A 24,697-nucleotide genomic window follows, 5' to 3' on the forward strand; every position below is an offset into this window, starting at 1 on the left:
ACAATGAACATACACTGTAACATTTTTCGCAGCATAGGTTTAAGCTGCGGAAATGCAATGCAAGTACGCCACATGTGAGCGCACCGTAATAGTTAAATCCTAGTCGACGCTGCATAATGACATCACACTGCAACATCTTCATTCAGGATCATTGACTTTGATGCCAATGTGCATTAATGTGTGAGCAAAGTTTTTTGGGCTGGCATTAGAATAAATGACTAGTTTCATTTGTTTCCCGGGACACCAATGTCTTTTCTTTTTTTTTTTTCTGTTGTCTCTGGTGTACAACTTTCAGACATTCAAATACAGACGAATAGACTACAGTAGAAAATCTATTGACCATTATGTTAAAGGAAACCTGTCAGCAGGTTTGAGGCCTCAAACTTGCTGACAGGGTGATATAGGGAGGGACATTTTAAACTTTTTTCTCGATCATGCAAGTTGCATGAGCGAGAAACCGACATTTGTTTCCCTCGGCGCGGCGGACACAAGTGCCACTCTCTGCAATGAGGGACGGCTCGAATGGCCAATCAGGAGACCGTTAGAGACGTTACTCAGAACAGAGGGACGGGGCATGCAGTGCAGGAGCACTTGCACATCAAGTCCCGTCTCAGTGGCACTTGCCATCGGCACGTATGGTGAACTAAAAAGTTAGCATTTAAAATGCCCTCATTGCCCTCATTAACGCCCTGTCATCAGTTTTGAAAACTCAAAACTGCTGACCGTTTCCCTTGATAGAAAGTTACTGTATCATAAATCTAACAAACAAGCAGCCGTAATTCAGTTTTAAATTCTCTTTATTCACTGTACTGTAAATAACTGCAGAGGAATGAAGAACACGCTGGTGAGTCTATATCAGTCTAAATCTAACACCAACTTTTTGCATTATTTTGTGTCCACCCTCTGCCTTTGTTACAGCTTCTATTTTCTTCGAGAGACTTGTTTCCAGTTTGTCAAAACAATCTGCAGAAATAGGTTTCCATTAGTATCGTAAACACCTCCAAATATCAGACTTAGAAGTTGGGTCATTTTAATTTCTCCCAATCCAAGTAACCCCAAATACTTTCCGTCATGTTGGTGAGGTCTGTCCGTTTTATGTGTCCCCAAACTTACACTGATCCTCCACCGTGCATGACTGATGGATGTAGACATTTTTGGAAGTCTTTCATCTCCAAATCTCTTTTTTTGTGTCTATTTCCTTTTCTCAGTAACAGTTTGGCCTCTTCTCACAATAGGAAAATGGTCATAAACCCCTGTGAATCTTTTTCATATCTGAAGCTAGAATAGAGCTTAATTAATCAAATATCTCAAAGATAAAAGCTAAAGTTTCTTTTTATCTGATGGTGATAGTTAGTGGTGTATCGGTGCAGTAGTAAGGAGTCTCATTTTGTCTATATCCTTTAATACTTTTTGGAAACTCAATTTATTTACACTTATTTTCATTAAACTTAAAGGCTATATAAACCTTTGCAGGGCATTTTTTTTAAAATAAACAGGTCAGTCAGTGTGTTTGGTGTAACTTTATAAATAGTTTTTTATTAAAAATGTGTTTTTCTTTTTGAGATACAGCTGCTCTGTATTCTCTATACATAGCTGATGTATCTAGCGTTAAATCCTGTTCCCGTCAGGTCCGCGGAACTGACGGTTCCACCTGTAATCTATCACATCTAAGTTATGAATTTAGATTTAATAGATTACAGGTGGATCCTTTTTGGACCCGAAGTCACTGAACCTGTCAGGTCCGTTGGACTGACGGATTCAGGTAATAGCTAAAGATACAGCTGCTCTGTAAAGAGAAAACAGAGCATCTGTATCTCAAAAAGTAAAACTAATTTTTAATAAAAACTATTTATAAAGTTACACCAAACACACTGACTGACCTGTTTAATAAAAAAAAAATGCCCTGCAAAGGTGTACATAGTCTTTAAATTGTTAAATTTAATCTCCTCAAAAATATCTCTTTAGCCATTTCAGATGTAAAGTTACGAACCTCACAGGAGTAGGATTTAGCATAATAAGAATACAGAGCAGCTGTATCTCAAAAAGTAAAAATAATTTTTTCATAAAAACTATTTAGAAAGTTGCACTTATGACACTGACTGACAATTTTTATTTTAAAAATATGTTCCTTTCAAAGGTTTACATAGCCTTTAAATCAGTTTGCCATCCCTACTGTAAAAGCTCATGCCTCTGTTTGTTTTGATGTTGTAAAGGAACAGGGCCGGCTATAGGTGTGTATGGGCCATCGGACCACAGAGCTGTGGTTGTTACCAGTCTACTACACCTTTGGCTTAACAAGTATAGCGTATATATCCAGTTCATCATGAGCCCCAAAAGCCCATTTGGCCTTGGCATCCACTTAGATTGGTCATGCCAGCTCTGCCAAGGAACACCAGGGTTCCACAGATACCTTCTTGGGAAACACTGGTGTACACACTATTAACAATTAGGTCTCAAACACTGATGCTAACCCCTAAACTGAGGTAGTAGATTTCCAGTCATATTAGAAGATTTTTCTGCATGGGCATCTATAAGAAGCATCTAATAGAATTTTAGATTCTCCTGTGTAAAATCTCTGTTAAAAGAGGACAACATTTTAATAACATTACATTAGATGTCAACAATTATTAAAAATAACGGAAACCTTTTTATACAAATCTTATTAACAATATTTTATACTATTAACATATCTCACATTATTTTTCTTAACACACTTTTTCATTCCTTTCACTGATTGTGTGTTAACACTTATCTGCATGTGCACATGGGTAGAGACTGCTGTCTTGTCAGGGTAGCACATGGAGGGTGGTTTCTAGTAACTGTGCTACAATTCCTAAACTGTAAAATGATTTTTGCTGCCATTAGGGGGTGCTCACTGCATGCTGTTTTATTATTGAGTTTCCTGGGAGCTCTAAAGTTCTCATGCAGTGAGCTCCCCCTAGTGGTGGCTACTGGCAAAAATAATTGTATCAATAATATATAAAAAGCTTTGGACCATATAAATAGAATTCAATTACAGGTACAATCGCCTGCCCTTAACTCAAATAACCCCTGCACCATTCCAAACTGCCAGGAATATTCGGTGTTAACCAATTAAGCAATTGTTCATGAGAGGAGGTACCAACGAACTTGGTAACCGCCCATAGAAAATCTTGTGTTTACCCTGAAAAATAAGTTCTTCTCTTTAACTTTAATCTCTGATAACTTTGTACATTAAAACCACCTAGCCCTTCAAGGACATAACAATGATCCTTACCAAAAGGTACACACAATTGATATGTAACCTAAATAGAGAATACAAAGGAAAAGAAAAGAATAATATGCAATGCATTCATCTTAAATAGGTAAACTTAATTGTATAGTAGAAGAAATTGCAATAAGTCCCTCTGGTGTCATACTTCTAAAGTTTTTGGACCAGTTGCCAAACTAATGTCATAAAGTGTTATTTAACGGTGTTGTGGCAAACTTGTCTATCAACCTATAGACTAAACCTCACTAGTAAAGACATGTGTACATCTTCTAATCCTAGCAAACTCAAGAGTTGTGCTCAACATTCTCCCGGTAGATCAGAATTCTCCTTCATAACTTCATCAATGAGCGTTATTCACTCTGGAATATAATCCCGAAAAGAATTGAAACTTAAACTTCTACCATTCGCATTTAGAGCAGAATTGGCATAAATCTTTGGAATCTTTTCCATCAATTTGGATACATTTCTTTTCTTAAAAGTTCCTGGAGAAAGGCTCCCCTGTCTCAGTAGTTCATAGTAGAGTGTATTGAAGACCATAGCTGTTTCTTCATAACTGTCTCTCGTGGAAATTTCATAGCATGGACACTTCAAGGCCTTAGAGAGTTTTTCTCCATCATCGGTGGACACCATGCGATCATACTGGAGATCTTTCTTGTTGCCGACAATGACTATGGGGGGTTGTTCTGATGCTCCTTTTTTACTGGCTGAATGAATGTGATTTATCAAGAAACATAATCTCATGACTTCATCAAAGCTGCAACGATCTGTCACAGAATACACCACGGCAAAACCATCGCCCCATTTAATTTTTTCTTCGATCTGAAGAGAGTCTTCCTCCTTTAAAAATTAAACAAAAAAGGTTTTGCTATTCATGTAGGCAAGAGAAATTATCACATTTCCTATACCAAAGCTGACGGAGGTTAGTTCTGCATAGAGAACAAACTTAAAGAGGCTCTGTCACCAGATTTTGCAACCCCTATCTGCTATTGCAGCAGATCGGCGCTGCAATGGAGATAAGAGTAACGTTTTTATTTTTAAAAAACGAGCATCTACAGAGTAATCTACATTGCAGCGCCGATCTGCTGCAATAGCAGATAGGGGTTGCAAAATCTGGTGACAGAGCCTCTTTAAAGGCTATGTACACCTTTGAAATCGAGGTGTTTTTTTTTGAGGGGGGTTTTTTAAAAATATCTATGAGTGTTTTTTTGCAAATTTCGAAATATGTTTTACTAAAAATTGTTTTCACCTTTTGAGAAACAGCAGCTTTGAATACCGTCTACAGAGCAGTTGTATCTAGTACTGAAATCTGTATCTGTCAGGTCAGCAGCACTGACGGGTTCAGTGACAGCGCGTCCTGTGTGTCTCTGACACTCAGGATTGAGCTGTTATCAATCACATCTAAGTTCATAACTCAGATTTGATCAATAACAGGTGGATCCTGTGTCCGCTGACACTGAACCCGTCAGTGCCACTGACCTGAGGGATTTAGGTCTTAGCGCACGATACAGCTGCTCTGTAGACAGTATACAAAGCAGATGTATCTCAAAAAGTAAAAGTTATTTTTAGTAAAAAGTATTTAGAAAGTTGCACAAAATACACTGATAACAGAGTACAAGAAAGTAGAGGAAAGTGAGTAGAAAGTGTGGGCTCACATACACAAGAATATTTCATATTGTGGTGCCCTGCTGTATTTCTGTTTGCCTTGTATGTCATATGATCCATATACTGAATTGAAGTCCATGTGCCTTTGTACCTTATGTGCCTAAGGTCTTCCTCAACTTCTAACTGTGAAATACTATTCGCAAAGAGAGTTTTTTTTTTATTCAGTCCAAAATTGCCACAAGAGTTTCTCAGATGTTGAGCTTCTTCTCCTAGTTCTAGCCAGAAACATCACAACTCTGATTCAATTTAATGAAATTCCTTTACACCTGTTCTTCAGCGACTGAGGTCGGTTAAAAATGCAATCTTCCTAAATGCTATCTGGTATAGGATTTTTTTTATGATCACTCTCCATAGAAGTTAGTGTAAAATGTGTATGTAGCATCTAATGATTGTTATTCCGATCAGCTATTAAGTAGATAATAAACATTACTGTAATATGTGCTCTGTCCCTATGTGGTGATTTCCTAAAGCACTGAATAAAGAAAATAAAGTAGATTGGTTTAAAGTGCCACCTAGTGGTTTCTATTGGCATTTCACTGACTACTAGATTCCTGCCTCTCTTGACCTCACTTCCAGGGTCAGACTGGTCCACCAGAGAATCCTCCTCACTTCCAGGGTCAGACTGGTCCACCAGAGAATCCTCCTCACTTCCAGGGTCAGACTGGCCCATGATCTGGAGGCTAAAAGAGGAAAAACATCACGGTGCCACATGGTGCGGATTACCCGAGGAGGGATGAGGGAGGGAAGGTAGCAGTATTATGCTCACCTTGAGAAGTTGTACAACAGGCACCACTCTGGAAACGGCATTAAAAAAAATCCACGAAGGTGTAGCTGCAGCTAAGGTCCAATGCTCGCAACAATAATATTGTTGTCACAAAGTGTAAAGGAATATAGAGAAAAAGGTATAGGACCTCCTCAACGGCGCTGCTAATCGATGCAATGTAGGACGTCCTGCATTGCATCGATTAGCAGCGCCGTTGTGGGGGTCCTATACTTTTTTCTCTATATTCCTTTTAGCCCATGCTCTGACACAGTAAAAGACCCTAAAGGTTCAGCAGAAGACAACCTCATTTGGAGCCGACTTTGGAGCCAATCACTTACCACTAGGGTCTATATCTTATGAGATGATTCACAAATAACCTATTAGATCTTATTGATGATATGTTCTGTGTGTACAATAACAACAAGAAAGTTTATGATGTAATTAAAAGTACATGTTCTGTATTGATGGAGGGTGGGCCCTTCGGATCATTAGTCCATTGGGCATAGGAGCTCCAGTCCAACATTCCTTGTGTTTCCTTTAAAGGGGTTGTCCCAAGATTAAATATTACCCCCTAACCACAAGATAGGTGATAACATGCTGATCGCTGGGGGTCCGACCGCTGGGACCCCCGCCGATCACAAGAATGAGGGTCCCGTTCCTCCGAATGAATGGAGCGGCAGGTTGCGCATGCGCCCTGCTTCTCTATTCATTTTCTATGGCACTGCCCGAGATAGCCCAGAGGTCAGACCCCCACTGATCAGCATGTTATCACCTAGCCTGTGGCTAGGGGATAACTTTTAATCTTGGGGCAACCCATTTAATATATGGAGAATCCTGTTGGTGCCCATAGAGAACAATAGAAGAACCTTAAAATTAGTGTAGATGGTAAAATTGCATTTTATTCCTTATACCAGAGGCCTCCTGTCACATAAAGGAACATAAACATCACAATCATTTTAATACAACTGTAATTGTTCTATACGGAGACAGATTGCTGCACTTAATTTTATAATATGCATATATATATACACAATACATACATTTCAATACTTTTACAAATATAAGATGCTGAAGAAGTACAGACAAAGACATAAATTATCATTAAAATGCATCTTTCAGGGTTTTTTGTTACTAATTAATTAATTTATAGTATAGGAAACCATACACTTTTCTTAAGTTTCTGCTTATATTACCCCTGCCCCAGCACAGTAGAATTGTGTAACCCAGGAATGAGTCTTGTGTAATGCAACTGAATAAAACGAAACATGGGGTGAGTCATGTGACACCTCCCCTCCCACACACCATGTCATGTGACCCCTGTCGTTCAGTTCGAAACAGGATTACATACATGACATAAAAGACACTGGTCTACACACAGGACACATCCATTGGAAAACTGGATAAGACTAAAAGTGAAATAATGATGATGATGATTATTATTATGGTTATTGCAACAACTATTTTACTGTGTGTGTATTTATTTGTATAGCATGGCTGCCTAGGTGATGTATAACATGGCTGCCTGTCTATACAAATGTGTCCACCCCTGCCTTTGATGCAATTCATATCACAACCACTGGGTGGCCACAAAAAAAATATATAGCATAGACGTCTTGTGACAGAGTATCGTAAAATCATGTTGTTTTTTTTTTCAAAGCTAGTCATCTTGAGCCACACATCTCAGGATATGTTGAGATACGGGAAAAGGTAAGGAAGGACACAACTGTAGGTGAAATATAACAGCGGTGCCTTTCTCTATGTAATGTGTTACATGGATGTCTTATGCGTAATTAAAGTTAACTGTAAAAAAAAAAATCAACACATAAAACACACACAGGAGACAAGGAGAACAATGTAAGGCTCTGTTCACATAGTGCTTTAACTTTGCGTTCAGTGCATACGCTGTGGAAATCTCCCGGCGTATGCATAGAACGTAATGCCCTGATGTATTCAGCTGTATCCTCTGGCATGTGAGCAGAATTAAATACATGTACAATATGTTAGAAAACTGATTTTCTATTCTATATATAAATAAAAAGTAAAAAGCCGAATAATCCTTATAATGACATTACAATGAATTTGTCAGATAAGATAATACAGAAGGTTTACCTACAATCCTATGCAAAGCTGTAAATCCGCAGTCATTACAAGGGGGAGACAAATAACTGTTCATCTACAGAAGAAGGTACTTTAATTGGCGAGTCTGGAAGTGGGCATGTAAATTGTTTCTAGTCATTGCATGTGTGAGGAAAACTGTTCCAGAGGTGGCCGGTGAGAGCTGTCTGTATAAAAGCTGTGTGCAGAGGAGCAGGCAAGTGAGTACCATGTGCCAGAGCAGCCAGACACTGGGGATCTGAGCGGGGGTCAGCACCTGAATAAGGTCACCAGCCAAACCGCGGCTGATTTACAGAATGTCCAGAAGCAGCCATCGATAGAGAGTAAATTTATTTATTGCCAGAGAAAACAGCGGCTGCATCGCAGAATGGCCACAAGTGACCATCAATGCCGAAAAAAACACCTTGGTGTCCAGAGAGCATATTACAAATGGAGGTAAAGAGAGCAGCCTCTCCGACTATATTGGAAGGTCTGAGTTTTACCATTGGATTATTCTGATATTATGTTCCGTTTAGTTGAAACGAGAGTGTTCTGAAACAAACAGGGACTTGCAGTCAGCAAAAAAGATTCTCACCTCGCCCCATGGATGGTATATGGTACTACACTCCCTCTCCTCTGAGTTATTTTGTGTCTTTTATGTTTCATAGGGTCCTGTGACCCCAAAGTAGATAGACACCCAATAAATAGTACATCATTGGTTCCACATACAACAATCAAACCAGGAGAAATCAGTGTCATGCAGAGAAATGGTCCAATATAGAAACAGGGACCGCAGGAGCAGAATGACACATGGCTGCAGTATAACACTAGGGTTTGTTTGCAGTCTCTATTCATGGAAACACACAAGTCTGCATATAAGAGTTGTATACACAAAAAGTAGAATATTATTAATCAGGGCTGTGAGAGAGTCTGAGTCAGTTTAGTGTAGTGTCGGTAAAACTTTACCAACTCCGGCTTCAAAATAAAAATATTAAATATTACATTTTATTATTATTGTATTGATTTATTAAATGCATAGTGTGTTGCATACTTACTCACAGAAACTTAGAAAAGTTTTTTGTCTAGAAATTGTATTCCAATAAATATATTTTATGTTCTAAGTAGCCTGATTATTTACATGATGGTGATGAAAATTATGATGTTACTATTTTACTACAGTAAATTTGTTGTTACTAAAAACAGTTGGAGCTGGTGTCGGAGTCAGATAGTTTAGCTTAGGGCCTTGTTCACATCAGCGTTAGCTTTCCGTTCCGGGCTTCCGTCAGCGGTTTCCGTCGTGGAACCCCGCAACGGAAAGTCAAACGGAAACTTTAGCTTCCGTTTGCATCCTTATTGATATCAATGGTGACGGAAACACTGCTAATGGTTTCCGTTTGTCACCGTTTCGGCAGGTTTTCATTTTTTTCGACGGAATCAATACCGCAGTCGAGTGCGCTATTGATTCCATTGAAGAAACGGAAACCTGCCAGAACGGTGACAAACGGAAACCATTAGCAGAGTTTTCGTCACCATTGATATCAATGGTGATGCAAACGGAAGCTGTGGTTTCCGTTTGACTTTCCGTTTCGGGGTTTCACGACGGAAACCTCTGACGGAACCCCGGAACGGAAAGCAAACGCTGATGTGAACAGGCCCTTACCGACTTCACAGCCCTGCTAAGACAATTTGAAAAATAGTTTCACTTTTTATTTTGGATGCATTGGAGCAATATACGACGTCCACAGAGCCTTTAATATGTTTTCCAAAAGAGCAGGACAAGGAATATTTCCTTCAAAATATATCATACCTGACCAGCAGTGTCCAGGATTTCAAAATGAACATATTCTCCATCCATGGCAGCCGTGTGTCTATAAATCATTTCTGTGAAGACAGGAAATATTCCATACATGAAAACACATCTATTTATGTATATATATATTTATTTGTGAACACATTTTTTTCTATTCTCAGAGATTTGACATAACCAGCCGAAAAGTCAAGAACATAGACTAGTGGTTTGCCATCTGTGGCTTTCCGACTGCCAACTCCCAGCATCCCCTGTATGCAAACTCCTCTTCCCCATCGCACAGACACTGCAGCAGAGGGTTTTATGGCATTTTATATAATATTTGTACCTAGAACAACTGGACAGCGCTGTTCTCAATAAAACACTGGTGTAAGATAGTATAAAACTTACTAAAAGGTGATCTGCTCAGAAGTTGAGTGTCTATGTATTCATGCGTGTGCAGTCACCCTTTCCCCCCCCCCCCCCCTGCCCACACACACAGTCTCTCTGTAGCACTGCTCTGTCTGTGTAATATGATCCCTCAGTGAGAAGGTCTGACAACTTTCAGGCCTAATAGTTGACATGTTTTTCAGTGGGTGCAGAGCTTCAGAACAGTCACAGGCACGGTAATAGCCAGGTATAGCGGGGAAGAGGGGTATAATAAGGGAGAAATAGGTATTTTTATTTAAGATATCACAAAGTTTATTATCTTTGCATGCACTATTGATTTATAGAAAACATATAAATTATAGGTACCTCTTAACCCTTTCCCTGCCAAAGATGTATCTCATATGTCCAAAACAGGGAGGAACTTCAGTAGCAAAGGACACATGTCTTTGCTACTAAAGACTCTAGTTTAGGGTAGACCACAGTTATAGCAGCGATTCAAGTCAAGAATCTTGACCTTAAAGCAAGACCTGAATCACAGCTTTGATCCAGCCTTGGTTAGAGCAGGTTGAAGTGGGAGCTGCATATACTTGCAGCTTTCACTTCAGCCCACTCCTCTAAGGGCTCACTGCTCCAACTTGAGATAGAGGAAGATGGAGCTGCATTTATTTGCAACTCTCACTTCAGCCAATGTGGTAGAGGAGAGGGGGCCAGCAGGGGAATTGCTGGCAGCATGCAGAGAGAGGAGAAGAATATGTGATCCTCCTCCAGTCCCTGTATGGCTGTAAATGACCCCAGGGGGAAAGGTAACATAGTCATTTGTTCATGTTATCGACCCCACCCCTTTATCAATCAGAGAGAATAGTTGGTCTCTGATAGTTGGGGTCTTTTTTTCCCAAAACAGGAGTGATCACCCCTCTGCGCCCAGTTAGGGTATTTATTGACTCCAAATCCCAGAAGATTACCAGCGTCCTGATTGCAGCGTCAAATAAGTCGCACTAAGTACTCGCAACACACACACACACACATCAGTAAAGATTACATATTTTACACTGTCCCTATCTTGTCCCGATCTTTAGTGTTCATTCACTGACCGTTCCTCTAGCGATACCCATTACACGCTAGAGTCATAGCAATAACGATTATCACTAGAGAGGAATGTCCAATATATTTATGATAGGTGGAAAATATTTCTGTCAGTCAAAGTACAAATTTTCCCCCACTGACTGTCATGATAAATTATCATGTTCAACTAGTTTGCGATTATTGTTTAGGATTAGTTACTTAGGGTCAGTGCGTGTTTTTTATGTGATTTTTACAGATGGTTTTGTTGCCGTTTTCCACAATTTTTTTGTAATAGTTTTTGTTATATAAAAATGTAATTGAATTCTGCTTTTTCTGTACATCCCTTTTACCATGAATCAATCATGCAACCTTAGATTACCGACAGAACTGAAAAAGTTCAGTTATTCATTGTATTTGTTGGGAGTGAATAGAGGGTGTAGTTTCAAAAGAAAAAAAAAATTTTTTCCTTAAAAGATGAATATTTAATTTATTCTGAAATCTATGTGTATTTGTGAAATATTTTATTAGAGGACTGATCCAACAGTCAAAAGTGTTCACTCAATAAATGGGAGGGGGTGACGGTTTTGATTGTGTCACTGTATCTCTCTATTAGAACAATAACACTTAAAACAAATTGTTATGTCAAAGTATCTACATTTGGAAATAGAACAAACAAACAAATGCATCTTCTATGGGATATACAGTGACTGATTCCAGAGACTGCAGACCATCTGCTTTCACTTGTGGGTGCTGGATAGTTGTACATTGTATTACATATCCTTTGGTTGTACAATAATAATTGGAATAAATCAAACATTATCAATTGCCACAACGGCATCCTGTATCTGCAGCACTACCAAATAGTTAAAGCTACAGCCATAATAAATTAAAATATGGGACTGCATTTAGGCATTTATGGCATATCAAAAAGAACTCTCGACTATGAGAAAAATGGTCTCTCTCATGTGCGAGTATTTCTCCATTGAAGTCTATGAAGCTTACAAAAACAGCCAAGCAAGCAAGCTTGGAGACCTTTGTTGTCTCGATAGGTGGGGATTCTGTGGATACTCCACAAATATCTAAGATGACTAAGCCCCCTTAAAGAATATAGGCACTTTTGCAACACATTTTTATTGCTCCACTGATGTAGAACAGCTTTGTAATTTACTTACTGTTAAAATTTGGTTGTTGTATCCATGCAAATTCTGTGTGAAGTTACTGCCACTAGGTGTCTCCCTTACTGTAATCTGATGCCCACCCCCTGTTGTCAAGCACTCGATACAGAGCGGAGGAGACGGACTGCAGAAGGTGGGGGTGTCTCTTCACTGCCTGCCATAACCGTTTATGGAATGGGAAGGGGTGAGTCGGAGGAGGAGGGAGCAGAGAGAGAGAGAGTGAGTCAGCAAACACACACGCTGCATGTAAGTCTATGGAGAGGTGAGCAGGAGAAGAAAGCAGGAGAAGAGTGAGAAAGACACCGGTTGCTGGAAAGATTTCTATCGCGCCCCAGTGCTGGATTCTCAGCTACGCTGTTCATTACTGCTATATATTTCCCTCCCTGCTCCTGCAGCTTCTATATGTGATAGATAGAGATAGGAAAGCAGGGTTCTTCTCTTCTATGTGTGCAGTGTATAGAAAACATGATAGCTGAGAATTAGAGAGAGAACATGGAAAGGGGAAAACTGCTAAATAATGCAGAAAACAAGACATATAATGGTCAGAAATAGTACTATTACTCATCTACACACATATGACAGCTTATTCTGAAAATCTCCTGAAAAGTTAAGTACGCTTTAAGTAAATAAATATCCAACCATTCTGTGTTCTAAGTTCCTATTATAGACTACAGACAAACACTGGGTAGTCTGTTCCTGCAGCCAGGAGTGTAGCTATAGGTGGTGCAGTGGTAGCAGTCACACATATCCCTGGTGCTTGAGGGGGTCCAGTGTCTCTTTTGCCATATAAGAAGACATCAGTATTATAAATGGTACGTGGTATCTGGGGGCCCTGAAACTTTAAGTTATAAGCCATATGTAACTCTTTTCATCTGCTCTCTCATGTTCTCTGTAGGTTAGCAAGAAGAGGAGGAAGAGGCAGTAAATCTGCAGTAGATCAGACTACACACATACCTTATTTGTAGTCTGTAACTATGGAGACAAATAGGTTTGAATAGGAGCTGTAGACACAAAATGGTTGGATGTTTTTAATCAAGACTATTTGCAAAGCTGCTTTATTTTTTAATTTTTAGATTTATTGGAGAAACGCCCACATAACCTCCAAAAAACAGTTACTTTGGAGCACATTTGCATAAGTCCAGCTTTCTTTAATATCCGGTTCATCGGACAATTTAGCAAAAATTGGGATGGTTGGGAAGAAGCAATTCCATTTTAATCTAAATATTAAAGGGTATTCCAGTTTTAGCAAATAAAAATTCTTTTTTTATACAATGAAAAGTTAAAAAATAAAGGTTCCTATTAAATTCCAGCAAGTAGAGATCATGTCAACCACGAGGAATTGAACACAACACAAAATGATACATTTGCCATTGATAATGAACAATTTGTTGGAGTACGATACAACGCACTTATTAAGAGGCCAACGTCTCTTGATAAATGTGTCACCTCTTAGGGTATGTTCACACGGCAACGCCAAGTACGTCTGAAATTACGGAGCTGTTTTCAGGCGAAAACAGCTCCTGAATTTCAGACGTTTTGACAAGTGCACGCGTTTTTCGCGGCGTCCATTACGGACGTAATTGGAGCTGTTTTTCAATGGAGTCAATTAAAAACGGCTTCAATTACGGCTCCAATTATGTCCCAAGAAGTGACATGCACTTCTTTGAGGTCGGCGTCTTTTTGCACGCCGTCTTTTGACGGTTTGGAGCAGTTTTTCGGCCATAATTCGAGGTGTAAAATGCCTGAATTACGTCCATAAATAGGGCTTGTGAACATACCCTTACAGCTGAACGCCTCTTGATAAATGTGTCACCTCTTACAGCTGGCCGTGCGTATCTGTCAGGCCATGGTGGCCCCGTTCCTTATGTTAAGCAATGCCCCTTTTTTCAAAAAGAAAACTCGATATAGAAAAGTTGATAAATTCTTCTCAAAGTATATTGGTAAAATTGTATAACTTTTCATTATACAATGAATAAACTTTATTTACTAAAAACTTAATATGCCTTTAAGGAATTACAATTTATGTACTTTTATGCAAAAAAAACCATCCAGACCACAGTTACCTTTTAACTCTAAATTCTTGTTTTCTCAGAATTCATAATGCACCCAAATAAACAGATTAAGTAGAACTAACTCAGAGGACTTTTTTTTTTACCATATAAGGCACACTAAATGAACGATGGAGTGGATTTTAAGGCCTGAAAAAGCTTAAAATCACATGAGTGCCCTGGATTTTCAGTTCAAAACAATTGGAGACCTAGTTACAAATGCAATTAAGAGACCAGTAAGCTGCTCATCTAAGGCTCTCCCTGTGAAAAAAACAACTTGCAAGATTGATGCATAGAATAATCTATATGTAATAGTCATCTCTAAAGTCTTTTCTGATTCATGTTTTAGATAGATCAGCATATGGTGAATTATTCATTCATATATTCCATGGGCGTCATAGAGGGGGTTCCCCAATTCAGGTCCCACTTTCTATAATCCAGAGCAGGGAGCCCCTAACAACCAGCGAATCTCGTGGATCAGTCTATATTTTACTACACTGGCCAGTTAAATTACATAACCATGGGAGGTTTCGTCTGGCTACACATTTTGTCTGCATGGCAGATGTAATACATAGCCGGGTCAACTCCACTAGAGATCGCACTTACTCAGCGGCTCTTCACCGTGACTAATAGAGGAGAGACAAGAGTGGAGGTCTACCTCACATGACATCCATATGCCCTAATAGGATGGATGGCATATTACATATAATGAGATGTGGGCAAACAGGACATTTTTTTGAAGATTAGCACCCACTCCACCCACGTTGTTCTGATGAGACAACCCGTAAGAGTTAGGTGGGCCATAAGAAAGCTACTGGCCATAATACTCCCTATTCGACATATTATATATACAAATTTCAATGTTAAGATCTACTAAATGGGAGGGGAAGCGGCTGCCAGATAACTCTGGTGCCGCTGGTCTGAGGGCGAAAACATAAGAATTGGTAAAAAAAAATCTAACATGGTCAATTAATTCTTCCCTTCAAGAACAGATGCAACCCTCATAAATATTAGATAGTTGGCGGATCCATCCAAAAATAAAAGGATTCACATGTACAGATGTAGCCGTATTTATCTTGACTTTTAATGCATTAAATACACAGAGGCAAGATCCTTTATATTGGATTTTTTAATGACTTTTCAATGGGTTTTGCTGTGTGATATCACACTGCAGCAAGTTATCAGAGTCAAGTTAAAGATGGCTACATCCGAAAATGGCATGATACAGATGTAGCCATCTTTATCTTGACTTTTAATGAATTAAATACACACTGGCAAGAAACTTTAACTTTACTTTTTCAATGTGTAATATCACGCTGCAGCAATTATCAGAGTCAAGATAAACTTGGCTACAACTGTAAGCTAAGCTGACTGTAGTTGCACAGATACTTGTTGAAAATCTGTATGTCGAAGGTAACAAAATTATAATTTCCAAGAACCAATGGAAATCTGTTCTATGTTTAACAAAAATCTGTTAGGCAAAATGTTTTTGTTTTATTATGATGGAAACTATTTTTTCCATTAATAAACCTTTTCCAATCTTGGAAAAATCTTTGTTGATTATTATTACACCAAATGGGAAAAACTTTAATAACAACCAATCAGGTTTTATTCCAATGAGCCCCTAAAAAATAAAAGCTTCAATGCAGGGGTAGTTTACAAACAGAAGAGCGTCCCTAGGCAAGAACATGTTTCTGTCGCAATCCACCAGTATTTGTGAGCTATGAAATTCATTAGCTCTATCCAATAGACAGAAGGAAGCTGCTGACAGTGATCCCCCTTACCTACTTACCAACTGTACAGGTTACACATGTGATATATCCGCCCCGGCTCAAACGTGATTAATTGCTATTGGGCAAATGCTCCACCTCTCAGACTTCTTGATAAATCATCCCCATTGGGTAAAATGTTATTCAGCAGAGAATTTTCTGACGATGGAAAAGTTTTAATAATGGGGGAAATCCTTCTTATCGTAACAAATATACATTTTAATATTAGTGTTTTTTTATTATTTTATAATAATTATGTGCCTTGTGATCATTTATTCTGCTTATTTCTGTTTACGTTAAGGTTGATCTCCAACAAAATGCTACGTTTTCTCCAAAGATATATTTCATGAATGAGCCTTCTCCTTTAAAGAGGCTCTGTCACCACATTATAAGTGCCCTATCTCTGACATAATGTTAATATTATATTAAAAGCAATATATAGAAAAAAAAATCATGACACCTTCCCTTTAAGTCCCACACAAACGTTACCGAAGTGTCGGGATTGAGAATAGACATCGCGTCCTGGCTGGAGGTGATGTCTATTCACTCTCAAGACACTTCAGTAACGTTAATGTGTAAGTAAGTGACGCTGTGCTGTGTGTGAGTACACGAATGGAGAGAAGTGTATGACGCTGATTGGTCACTGATTGGTCAGCTTCATACACTCCTCTGTATAACGCCCACTTGGTCAAAAAGTAAAAACACGTCCAGTTGTCTATTAAGAAAGTCGTTAGCATAAATTTCAAATAGGTCATAACTTGGTCAAAAATTGATAGTTTTTCTAAATAAAACCCACTGCTGTTATCTACATTACAGCGCCGATCACACTATGTAAGAGATAGGGCCCTTGTAATGTGGTCACAGAGCCACTTTAAGTCTTTTTACTGTGGATCCCTGTGCGGGAAATCCTGCAGCTCCAGTGCTCCTGACTAGAACTGGGTGACAAAACACGCCCCATCAACACTTTGTAAGGCTGGTGTGATTGGCTGCAGCCATCACATGGGTTGAAACGTCATCCCAGGGGGCCGACCTGGACGAAGAAGCACCGAATTCTGGGTAAGTATAAGATTTTTATTTTTTTGAGTTGTGGTCTTTGCATCAGAATCACAGCTTTTCCGCCGCAAAAATTGCAATTAGCAGCGATTACGCAAATACAATTGAGATGATGCTGATTAAAAATCGCACCACAGGTCAATTTCTGAGTGTTTTTTTCCCTGTCATTATCTACGCAACGTGTGGATGAGATTTGTCCAAATCTCATCCACTCTAGTGCTACTGTATTATTCTTGGTATCTACGCTACATGTGAACTTACCCTAAGAGGATTCATAACTGCTTTTGGGTAGAATTGTATTATAAAATTTATGCAGAGGACTAAATGTATGGTCTATAGCTGTTTATACAGCATTGTATTTCTTATGATGTTGCTTCTTTTTGTGCTTTTCCAGTTATACTATTTTTTTAAAATTTTTTATTGCCCACGATGCTGCATCCCTGGACTAATCAACTCAAGGGTGTACATAGAAGAGAGGAGGTCATAAGGCAAAAGTTAAAATGCCCAACCCCCTGCTCCTGGGTTATTCTACAACTCTCCTGTCCCATCTAAGGACAAGAGGCTAACCACTGGTGTGCGGCCAGTTCATTCCCCCCTTGTTTGCTAATGTTGTAATGTCCATGGAGGGGGTGCCTTAACAGGTAAACACTGCCAATGAGGAACGGGATGGGGCTATGCTGAGACAGATGATAGATAGATAGATAGATAGATAGATAGATAGATAGATAGATAGATAGATAGATAGATAGATAGATAGATAGATAGATAGATAGATAGATAGATAGATAGATAGATAGATAGATAGATATAATAATATCACATATGGACTGATTACTCTTGCAGGAGGGCATCTTCTTTATTAAAGGTGCATCCCATAAACACTCTATATGACATCAGTCAGACATGCCACAGTAGACAACTTAAAGGCAGACCAGTATAGATGTTGCCCGCCCCTCACCAGTCACAAGGGTGAGCAAGTCCTGGTCCCATTTAAGTGCCTCTGTTTTTAGGATCAGGATCCCAACTTCCAGATCCCTGCTGACTCATTACTTGTCTATTTGGGAAACCTCTTTCATATTACACACATGACTTGATTTTCTGTCCCTGATTCTGTCCCTCAAAGTAGAGCGAGATTTCTTCTACCCTTGTGAACACAGGAATAAGCAGCTAATATAAGGATTTACAAACAGTAGATGTTATCATACAGAAGCTTTGCCACAGAGACAAGGACTGATTGTATCATAATGTAATCAACTCAGCAGAATCTGGCAAGAAATAACAAGTATTATTCAAGTGGAAAATCACTGTACACACAGGAGCCATGTTCATGGGCAGCTGGCTAAGGAATTAATTTTGTTCTGACATATGTGGGAGTTAAAAGAATTAATTTATGAGTTTACTGGATTTATTATAATTGTTATTCATTTTTGTAATTAAATATATTTTTAAAAGTAACAAGTGACTAATATCTGGTAAAGAGCCTCACAAAAAGGGGAACGGTAAGCAAATTTAAATACCACATTTGAAATAATTGATCTTACAGTACATTTGGTTATACTTATAAGTACTTATGCCTAGTCAATAACTGCTGACCTACATGTGTATGGTCCCAATATATATATATATATATATATATATATATATATATATATATATATATATATATATTCTACAAATGCTAATACTCTAGTTGGATATGTAGGGATGGATGGAGGTAGGAAGAGGATGTCTAAAGACAGATAGATAGATAGATAGATAGATAGATAGATAGATAGATAGATAGATAGATAGATAGATAGATAGATAGATAGATAGATAGATAGATAGATTAGATACTTACCAAGGGTTGGATCATAATCTCCAATAAACCGTTTAGTGATGAATCTGACAGTAAGTGCTGGTAAGAAAAAAAAGTCTCATTATGAAAGGATCATTAGTGAAATCAATTATTGACAAGTGTCAAAATCAAATAAATATAATATATAATACAAATCATTCTTTCATTGCAGAAAAAAAAGGATTTTCCCTCTCCAGCAATAACAGCAGACGCTTGTGATCATCTTGTCACCGGGAACAGACAATAAGAAAACTGCTTACTCAAACCAGACATCCCCGGTAACATTGTTCTGTCCTCACAATTTATAATGGCATCAGATTATTTTATCTGTCCATAAACACGATCAGCCGATGTTGAGCTCTCAAATTAATCAAAGTACCGCAGTGTTTTTTAAAGAGAGAGAGAGGGCACTACACGTTAGCCAATCGCTGGTTCACATAGAAGAAAAAACTTTCTGTAGAAGTGATCTACCAATAACCAACAAATAATACTCTTATCATTAAAAGAATCCCTTAATTCCCAGCTGTCAACTGTGATTGACAATGCAGGTTTCACTTGCTAAAATGATTGACTGACCATGAAATCCACAGACAAACGGGGTCGCCCAGAGTGGGAGACGCTCTTACTTTCTGCTCTAGTTCATAAAGATGGACCCTACTCTATGATGTGCCTTTTCTGAAACAAACTGTCAGGGATATCTCCTGCCTCCCTTCTCTGCACTGTACACGACATGGCCATAGGATCGAGGCCGGGTCACAGATAGATGACGTCAGAGGCTGTAGATCTTAAAAGGGGCACCGCTACTGAACTTCCTTAATTTATTGTCAGCCCTGGTGGTAAGTTTCCTTGTGATTTTCCTGTAATTGTCCAAGCTTGTGTTGACTCTGCTTGATCCAATAATCTGTGTACCGACCTCTGGCCTAGCCCTGACCTTGCCTGCTGATACTCATTTCTGGATCTGATGTTGCCTGCTTGTTACCTACCTAGATCCGTTTGACCACAACATTGATTGTACCCATTGTCTGCAGGTCAACTGTCTATTGGGGACTATCCTGGGGACCAGAACCTGCTGGTAAAGTCCATACCTTCTTACGGAGGACAAGGGTGGAATCCTTAGACTTTACATCTAGGGTTAGTCATCATTGTCCATTTTTCCTGCTGTCAGAACTCTCTGCTGGAGTGTTGGAGTGCAGCTACATTCATGACAAGTTCCTTAGTATCGCTCAAGTTTGTTCCTCCTACACGGTGCTACTCTGCAACACTGCTCCTGAGCCGTCACCCAAGTTTCAACTGCGCTAGCCGGGGACCGGTATCCGGGTATGCTCCTGGATTTATAGAGCTTAACTCCAGCTCAAAAACATATTTTTCGAGTGGTTGCACTTGAGTTCTGTATTATGAACCAGCCTCTGTTGGTGTAGCAACTCCAATATGTCAAGCCTACCTCCGGTAGAATTCATGCTATATATCAGGTCCAGCTTCGCTACAGCAAAAAGTATAGTGAAAAACACATGGCTAACTCCCTATCTCCCAGTGATGAGTCAAGTTTTTGACAAAAATGCACAAATAAAAACTTGTGCAGAAGATCAGTGAAATGTCTAAGAATGAACTTGGCAGAGTCAAAATAGGTCAATGCATTTCTGAGCTTTTATTTCAAATGTAGGTTACCTAAAGCTGATCAAAAGAAGGAAGACTAAGCCCTGACAAGTAAATCTATGATGTGAATGATTAGAACGAAATAGGCTAAAACTGCTAAAGGCCCCATTTTTTTCTTTCAAGATCAGTAGATCGGTCAGCAGACTTACCATACCTCCCAGGTCTATGTCTTCAGGAGGGTAATAAAGGTTATTTGGTGGTAATGTTCAAGCAGCTGTACAAAAAGTCAAGAGTTGTCCTGTTTAGCGTGAGAATCCTCCTATTGTGCTACTGAGTCCTTTGCCTTCTCACATCACCAGTTTACTTTGTGCTTTATATCTGATCATAACATATTATACATAGTCAGTCACTGATCCAAACAAAGGATGTGCCACCAGTGACCACAAAAATGTATAGGTTGTCCCATTAGTATAACCCCCTGTCAATATTTATTTATTTCCCTTTGCTTTTATGGTGCCAAAATATTTGGCAGTTCTGTGCAGAGGTTGTGATCACTCACATCAATATGATCTATTAGGACATATGGGTCTCAAAGATGGGCCACAGCAGACAGCCGCTACAAAGGGCAGCTTCAGCTTTGGAGGACTTGGCCCATTTATTGGAATAGGCTCTTTGTAATACCATATTTCTCCTGCAGTGGCCGCTCCAAGAGTGATATTTGGTCACCTGCAGTTGATTGCTAAGATTTAAGCTGCCAACAGATCCCTTTCTAGAGATAGGGATGTCCCACCTGGACGAAGACAAGCCCTTTTTAAATAAAAGACGGCACGGCGGTTAGCTGATTGCTGATGGTTTGGCCTGTCGATAAGCTGTTATTGCCTCTGGCCAGACATTTCAGAGAAAGTAAATGTAGCAATACGTGACAGACATTCAAATAAGTGGCCGACCATGTAATGTATGGGCTGGCCGGCTCTGCCAGAACGGGAACTGCTCTTAAAATGTAAGTCTCCATTCTGGCTTATAGAGGGGGGTCCTGAGGGTGGAAGCTCCCGCTATGATGTCCATATATCTTAATAGGGCATATGGACAGCGATTCATTTCATGAAACAACCCCTTTAATGTAGATTGCCTTTTACACTGAATAATGATTATCTATTTTTACTAATTACATTTCTATAACAGTAGGTTGTTTCTTACAATTGGGCATCACATCAATGTAATATAATAATGTATACCGATATATATACTGCAATACCGATAGCGTTAAGGGCTCACGTTGGACTATCCCGCACAAGGACGTCCGATCATTTTACTGGATTGGTGATTACCATTTAATGTAATGTATAAGAAAACAATTACACTGGGGGCAATTTATGAACTGAAGGCGTGGAAATGTTGGAAATGGCACAAAAGTCGCAATTTACGGGGAAGAATTGTGACATTTGTGGCATCTCTGCCACTGATGGCACGTTTATATAAAGTGGGCGGGGCTTGGCTAAAGAGGGCAGAGCCTGACAAATTAATTACAATTTACGCCGGAAACTGGCGTAAATTATAGCGTTAATCGAAGCCAGCTCAAATTGAGGCGAAAACCTCTTAATGTATTAGGCGAATATAACTCCATATTGAACGCCATTCTTAATAAATCTTCCCTATTGATTCCGAATCATCATATCAGAAAGTTCTTTTTCATTTGTGATTTTTTATGTATCCAAAAATGATTCATGATTTCAATACCACCTCGTCCGTACAGTATATGTCCCAGATGAATACGACCATTACCAAGAGATATACACAACATCGCTCTTGCATTCTACATTTCTTGAAACGTTCTCTATAAAACCATCTGCATAATTTTGCAGTTTGCTAATGTATCCTATTGATCCCTGCATCAACTGTGCACAGACTTTGCAGAAAAACAAATGATACAGAATGAGTTCCATGGATTGAATATTCCTGCCAATCAGTTAATGCAGCAAATGTTATACAAAAGTTGACGGCTTGCACATTCCTTCCTGTGGCTGAATAGATGAAGCCGGTATGTCTCACAGCTTGCCAGCACAATCTGCTATTTATCAAGCCGTGAATCATCTGCCTCATAGTGTACTACAAGGTCACCAAACAAATCACTTGTTGTATTGTTTACTCTGTTTAAAGAATTTGGTCATATTATTTATCTTTAAAGCAAACTCTGTTTAAAGAAGACCTGCCATCAGGTCCTAACATCCAATTTATATATATATATATATATATATATATATATATATATATATATATATACATTACTTTTATCCGGCTCCCTCCCTGTTTAAGGCGCAGTTTTTGTTTTTGTTCTGCCCCCCCGTTCCTTAGTAATGACCTTCCGTCTTGGGCGCCCAATATGGTAATTCACTGTAGTTAGCCAACAGGGCGTAAACTACAGTGAATTTCCGTGGGTGAAGCCATCTTCACTGCCTCTGGCGTTGTCCAATCAGCATGAGGCAGCTTATGACAAGCCTTGCCCAGTGTGATCTCGCGAGACCATGCTGAGAGAAGACTTCTCATCAAGCACATTTGTCCTGAGGCAACTCGCGCTGATTGGACAGTCCCGTTGGCTAACTACAGTGAATTACCATATTGGCCGCCTAAAGTACGGAGCATCATTAGTCAGGAACGGGGTGGGGGAGAAGGACAAAAAAAACACAGCGCTGGAAACAGGGAGGGAGCGGCCTAAAGGTAATATATGTACATTAGATGTTAGGACCTGGTGATAGGTCATCTTTAAGCTTTTTCCTATTATTGTCAATTTATCTCCATCAGTATACTTTTAGCCCCTTTATACTTGTCTGTCTTTAGAACTTTTCAAATTTTTTTGGCCCAGTTTACACCAAAACCTGACATAAACTTTATAAGAAATGTGGGATTGAGGGGGCGGAGTTTGACACAAGTATTCTCTTTTTAGTGTTTTTTTTATTCCTGTGTCATGCACTGCCCCCTCAGGTCCTGCACAAGGCATAACACAGTGTAACTTTAGCCAAGGGTGTTCCTTTAAAGGAGTTGTCCAGTTTTATATTAAAAATTATTGTATAATGAAAAGATATGCAGTTTTCTAATATGCTTTATGTTTTAATACCAAAGGATGACAAAGGTCCTGACCCAGTTCTGCTCACACAGCTGATGGGATTGTTTTAGTGTATCAATCAAGGAATACCTCTGTGAACTTAAATATCTCTACTATAACTTTGACAGACAACCCACTAATTTAAATGATGAAACTTTATAACACTTAATTCCCCCTGTGGTGGCGCTGCATGGTTATTAAACACTTAGGCCCCATGCACACGACCGTAGCCGTAATCCCGGTCCATGATTACAGCTATGGCCGACCGCGGACAGTCGTCTGCATTTATTACACCATTATAAAGTATGGGTGCACGGTCCGTAAAATAAAAAACATCGACATATCCTATTTTTTATGGAGGGTTACTACGGCCCGGACACTTTCTCGTAAACATACGGGAAGGCGTCCGTCAGCCAAAGAAATTAATGGGTCCATAATTACGGACCGTAATTATGGACAATCTACCGTCGTGTGCATGGGGCCGCAGGTGACCTTTTTGTCAAGGGACCCTTCTAACAAGGGATTGTCCAAAGCAGAGAACCTCTTTAAGCTTTAGTTACATAAGACTGTACAAACCCTTAAATGTGTATCATTAATGGTTATGAGCCAAATGAATCAAAGGCTATGTAAACCTTTGAATGCCATATTTTTTTATATAAAAAGGTCAATCAGAGTATATAGTGCAAATAGTTTTTATTAAAAATTATTTTAACTTTTTGAGATACAGCTGCTCTAAATTCTCTATACAGAGTAGCTGTATTTTTCACTATGACCTGAAGCCGTCAGTCCCGTTGACCTGACAGGTTCAATATCAGCGGGTCCCGCATGTCTCTGACACACAGGATCCACCTGTAATCTATCACATCTACGTTATGAATTTAGATGTGATGGATTACAGGTGGATCCCGCATGTCAGAGACACGCAGGACCCGCTGTCACTGAACCCGTCACTAATTACACTGACTGACCTTTTTATTTAAAAAAAAATGTCATTCAAAGGTTTACATAGCCTTTAATGGTTGTGTGTAATAGCAATAATCATTATGTCAACCACACTAAAACTATTGGCTCCTGCCAAAACAAATCTGATCCATTAAACAAACTTAGGAAAATCC

The 24,697-nt window shown here is 39.2% G+C and overlaps 1 protein-coding gene across 2 annotated transcripts in view; it reads right to left on the reverse strand.

The window, feature by feature from the left end:
• Positions 1 to 779: 779 nt before the first annotated feature.
• Positions 780 to 24,697, reverse strand: part of LOC142660812 (ras-related and estrogen-regulated growth inhibitor-like) — a 37,616-nt gene continuing 13,698 nt past the window's right edge. Inside the window, exons 2-4 of one of the 2 annotated variants that reach the window (XM_075837702.1) lie at positions 18,893 to 18,949; positions 9,577 to 9,650; positions 780 to 4,087 (exon numbers count right to left, since the gene is read on the reverse strand). In XM_075837702.1, coding sequence (XP_075693817.1) covers positions 3,605 to 4,087; positions 9,577 to 9,650; positions 18,893 to 18,949 — 614 coding nt within the window. In that variant the 3' untranslated portion in view covers positions 780 to 3,604. The remainder of the gene's footprint in view (positions 4,088 to 9,576; positions 9,651 to 18,892; positions 18,950 to 24,697) is intronic. The other variant, XM_075837703.1, reaches the window with a different exon arrangement.

This window comes from Rhinoderma darwinii, chromosome 9 (genome assembly GCF_050947455.1).
Source record: "Rhinoderma darwinii isolate aRhiDar2 chromosome 9, aRhiDar2.hap1, whole genome shotgun sequence".
NCBI lineage: Eukaryota > Metazoa > Chordata > Amphibia > Anura > Rhinodermatidae > Rhinoderma > Rhinoderma darwinii.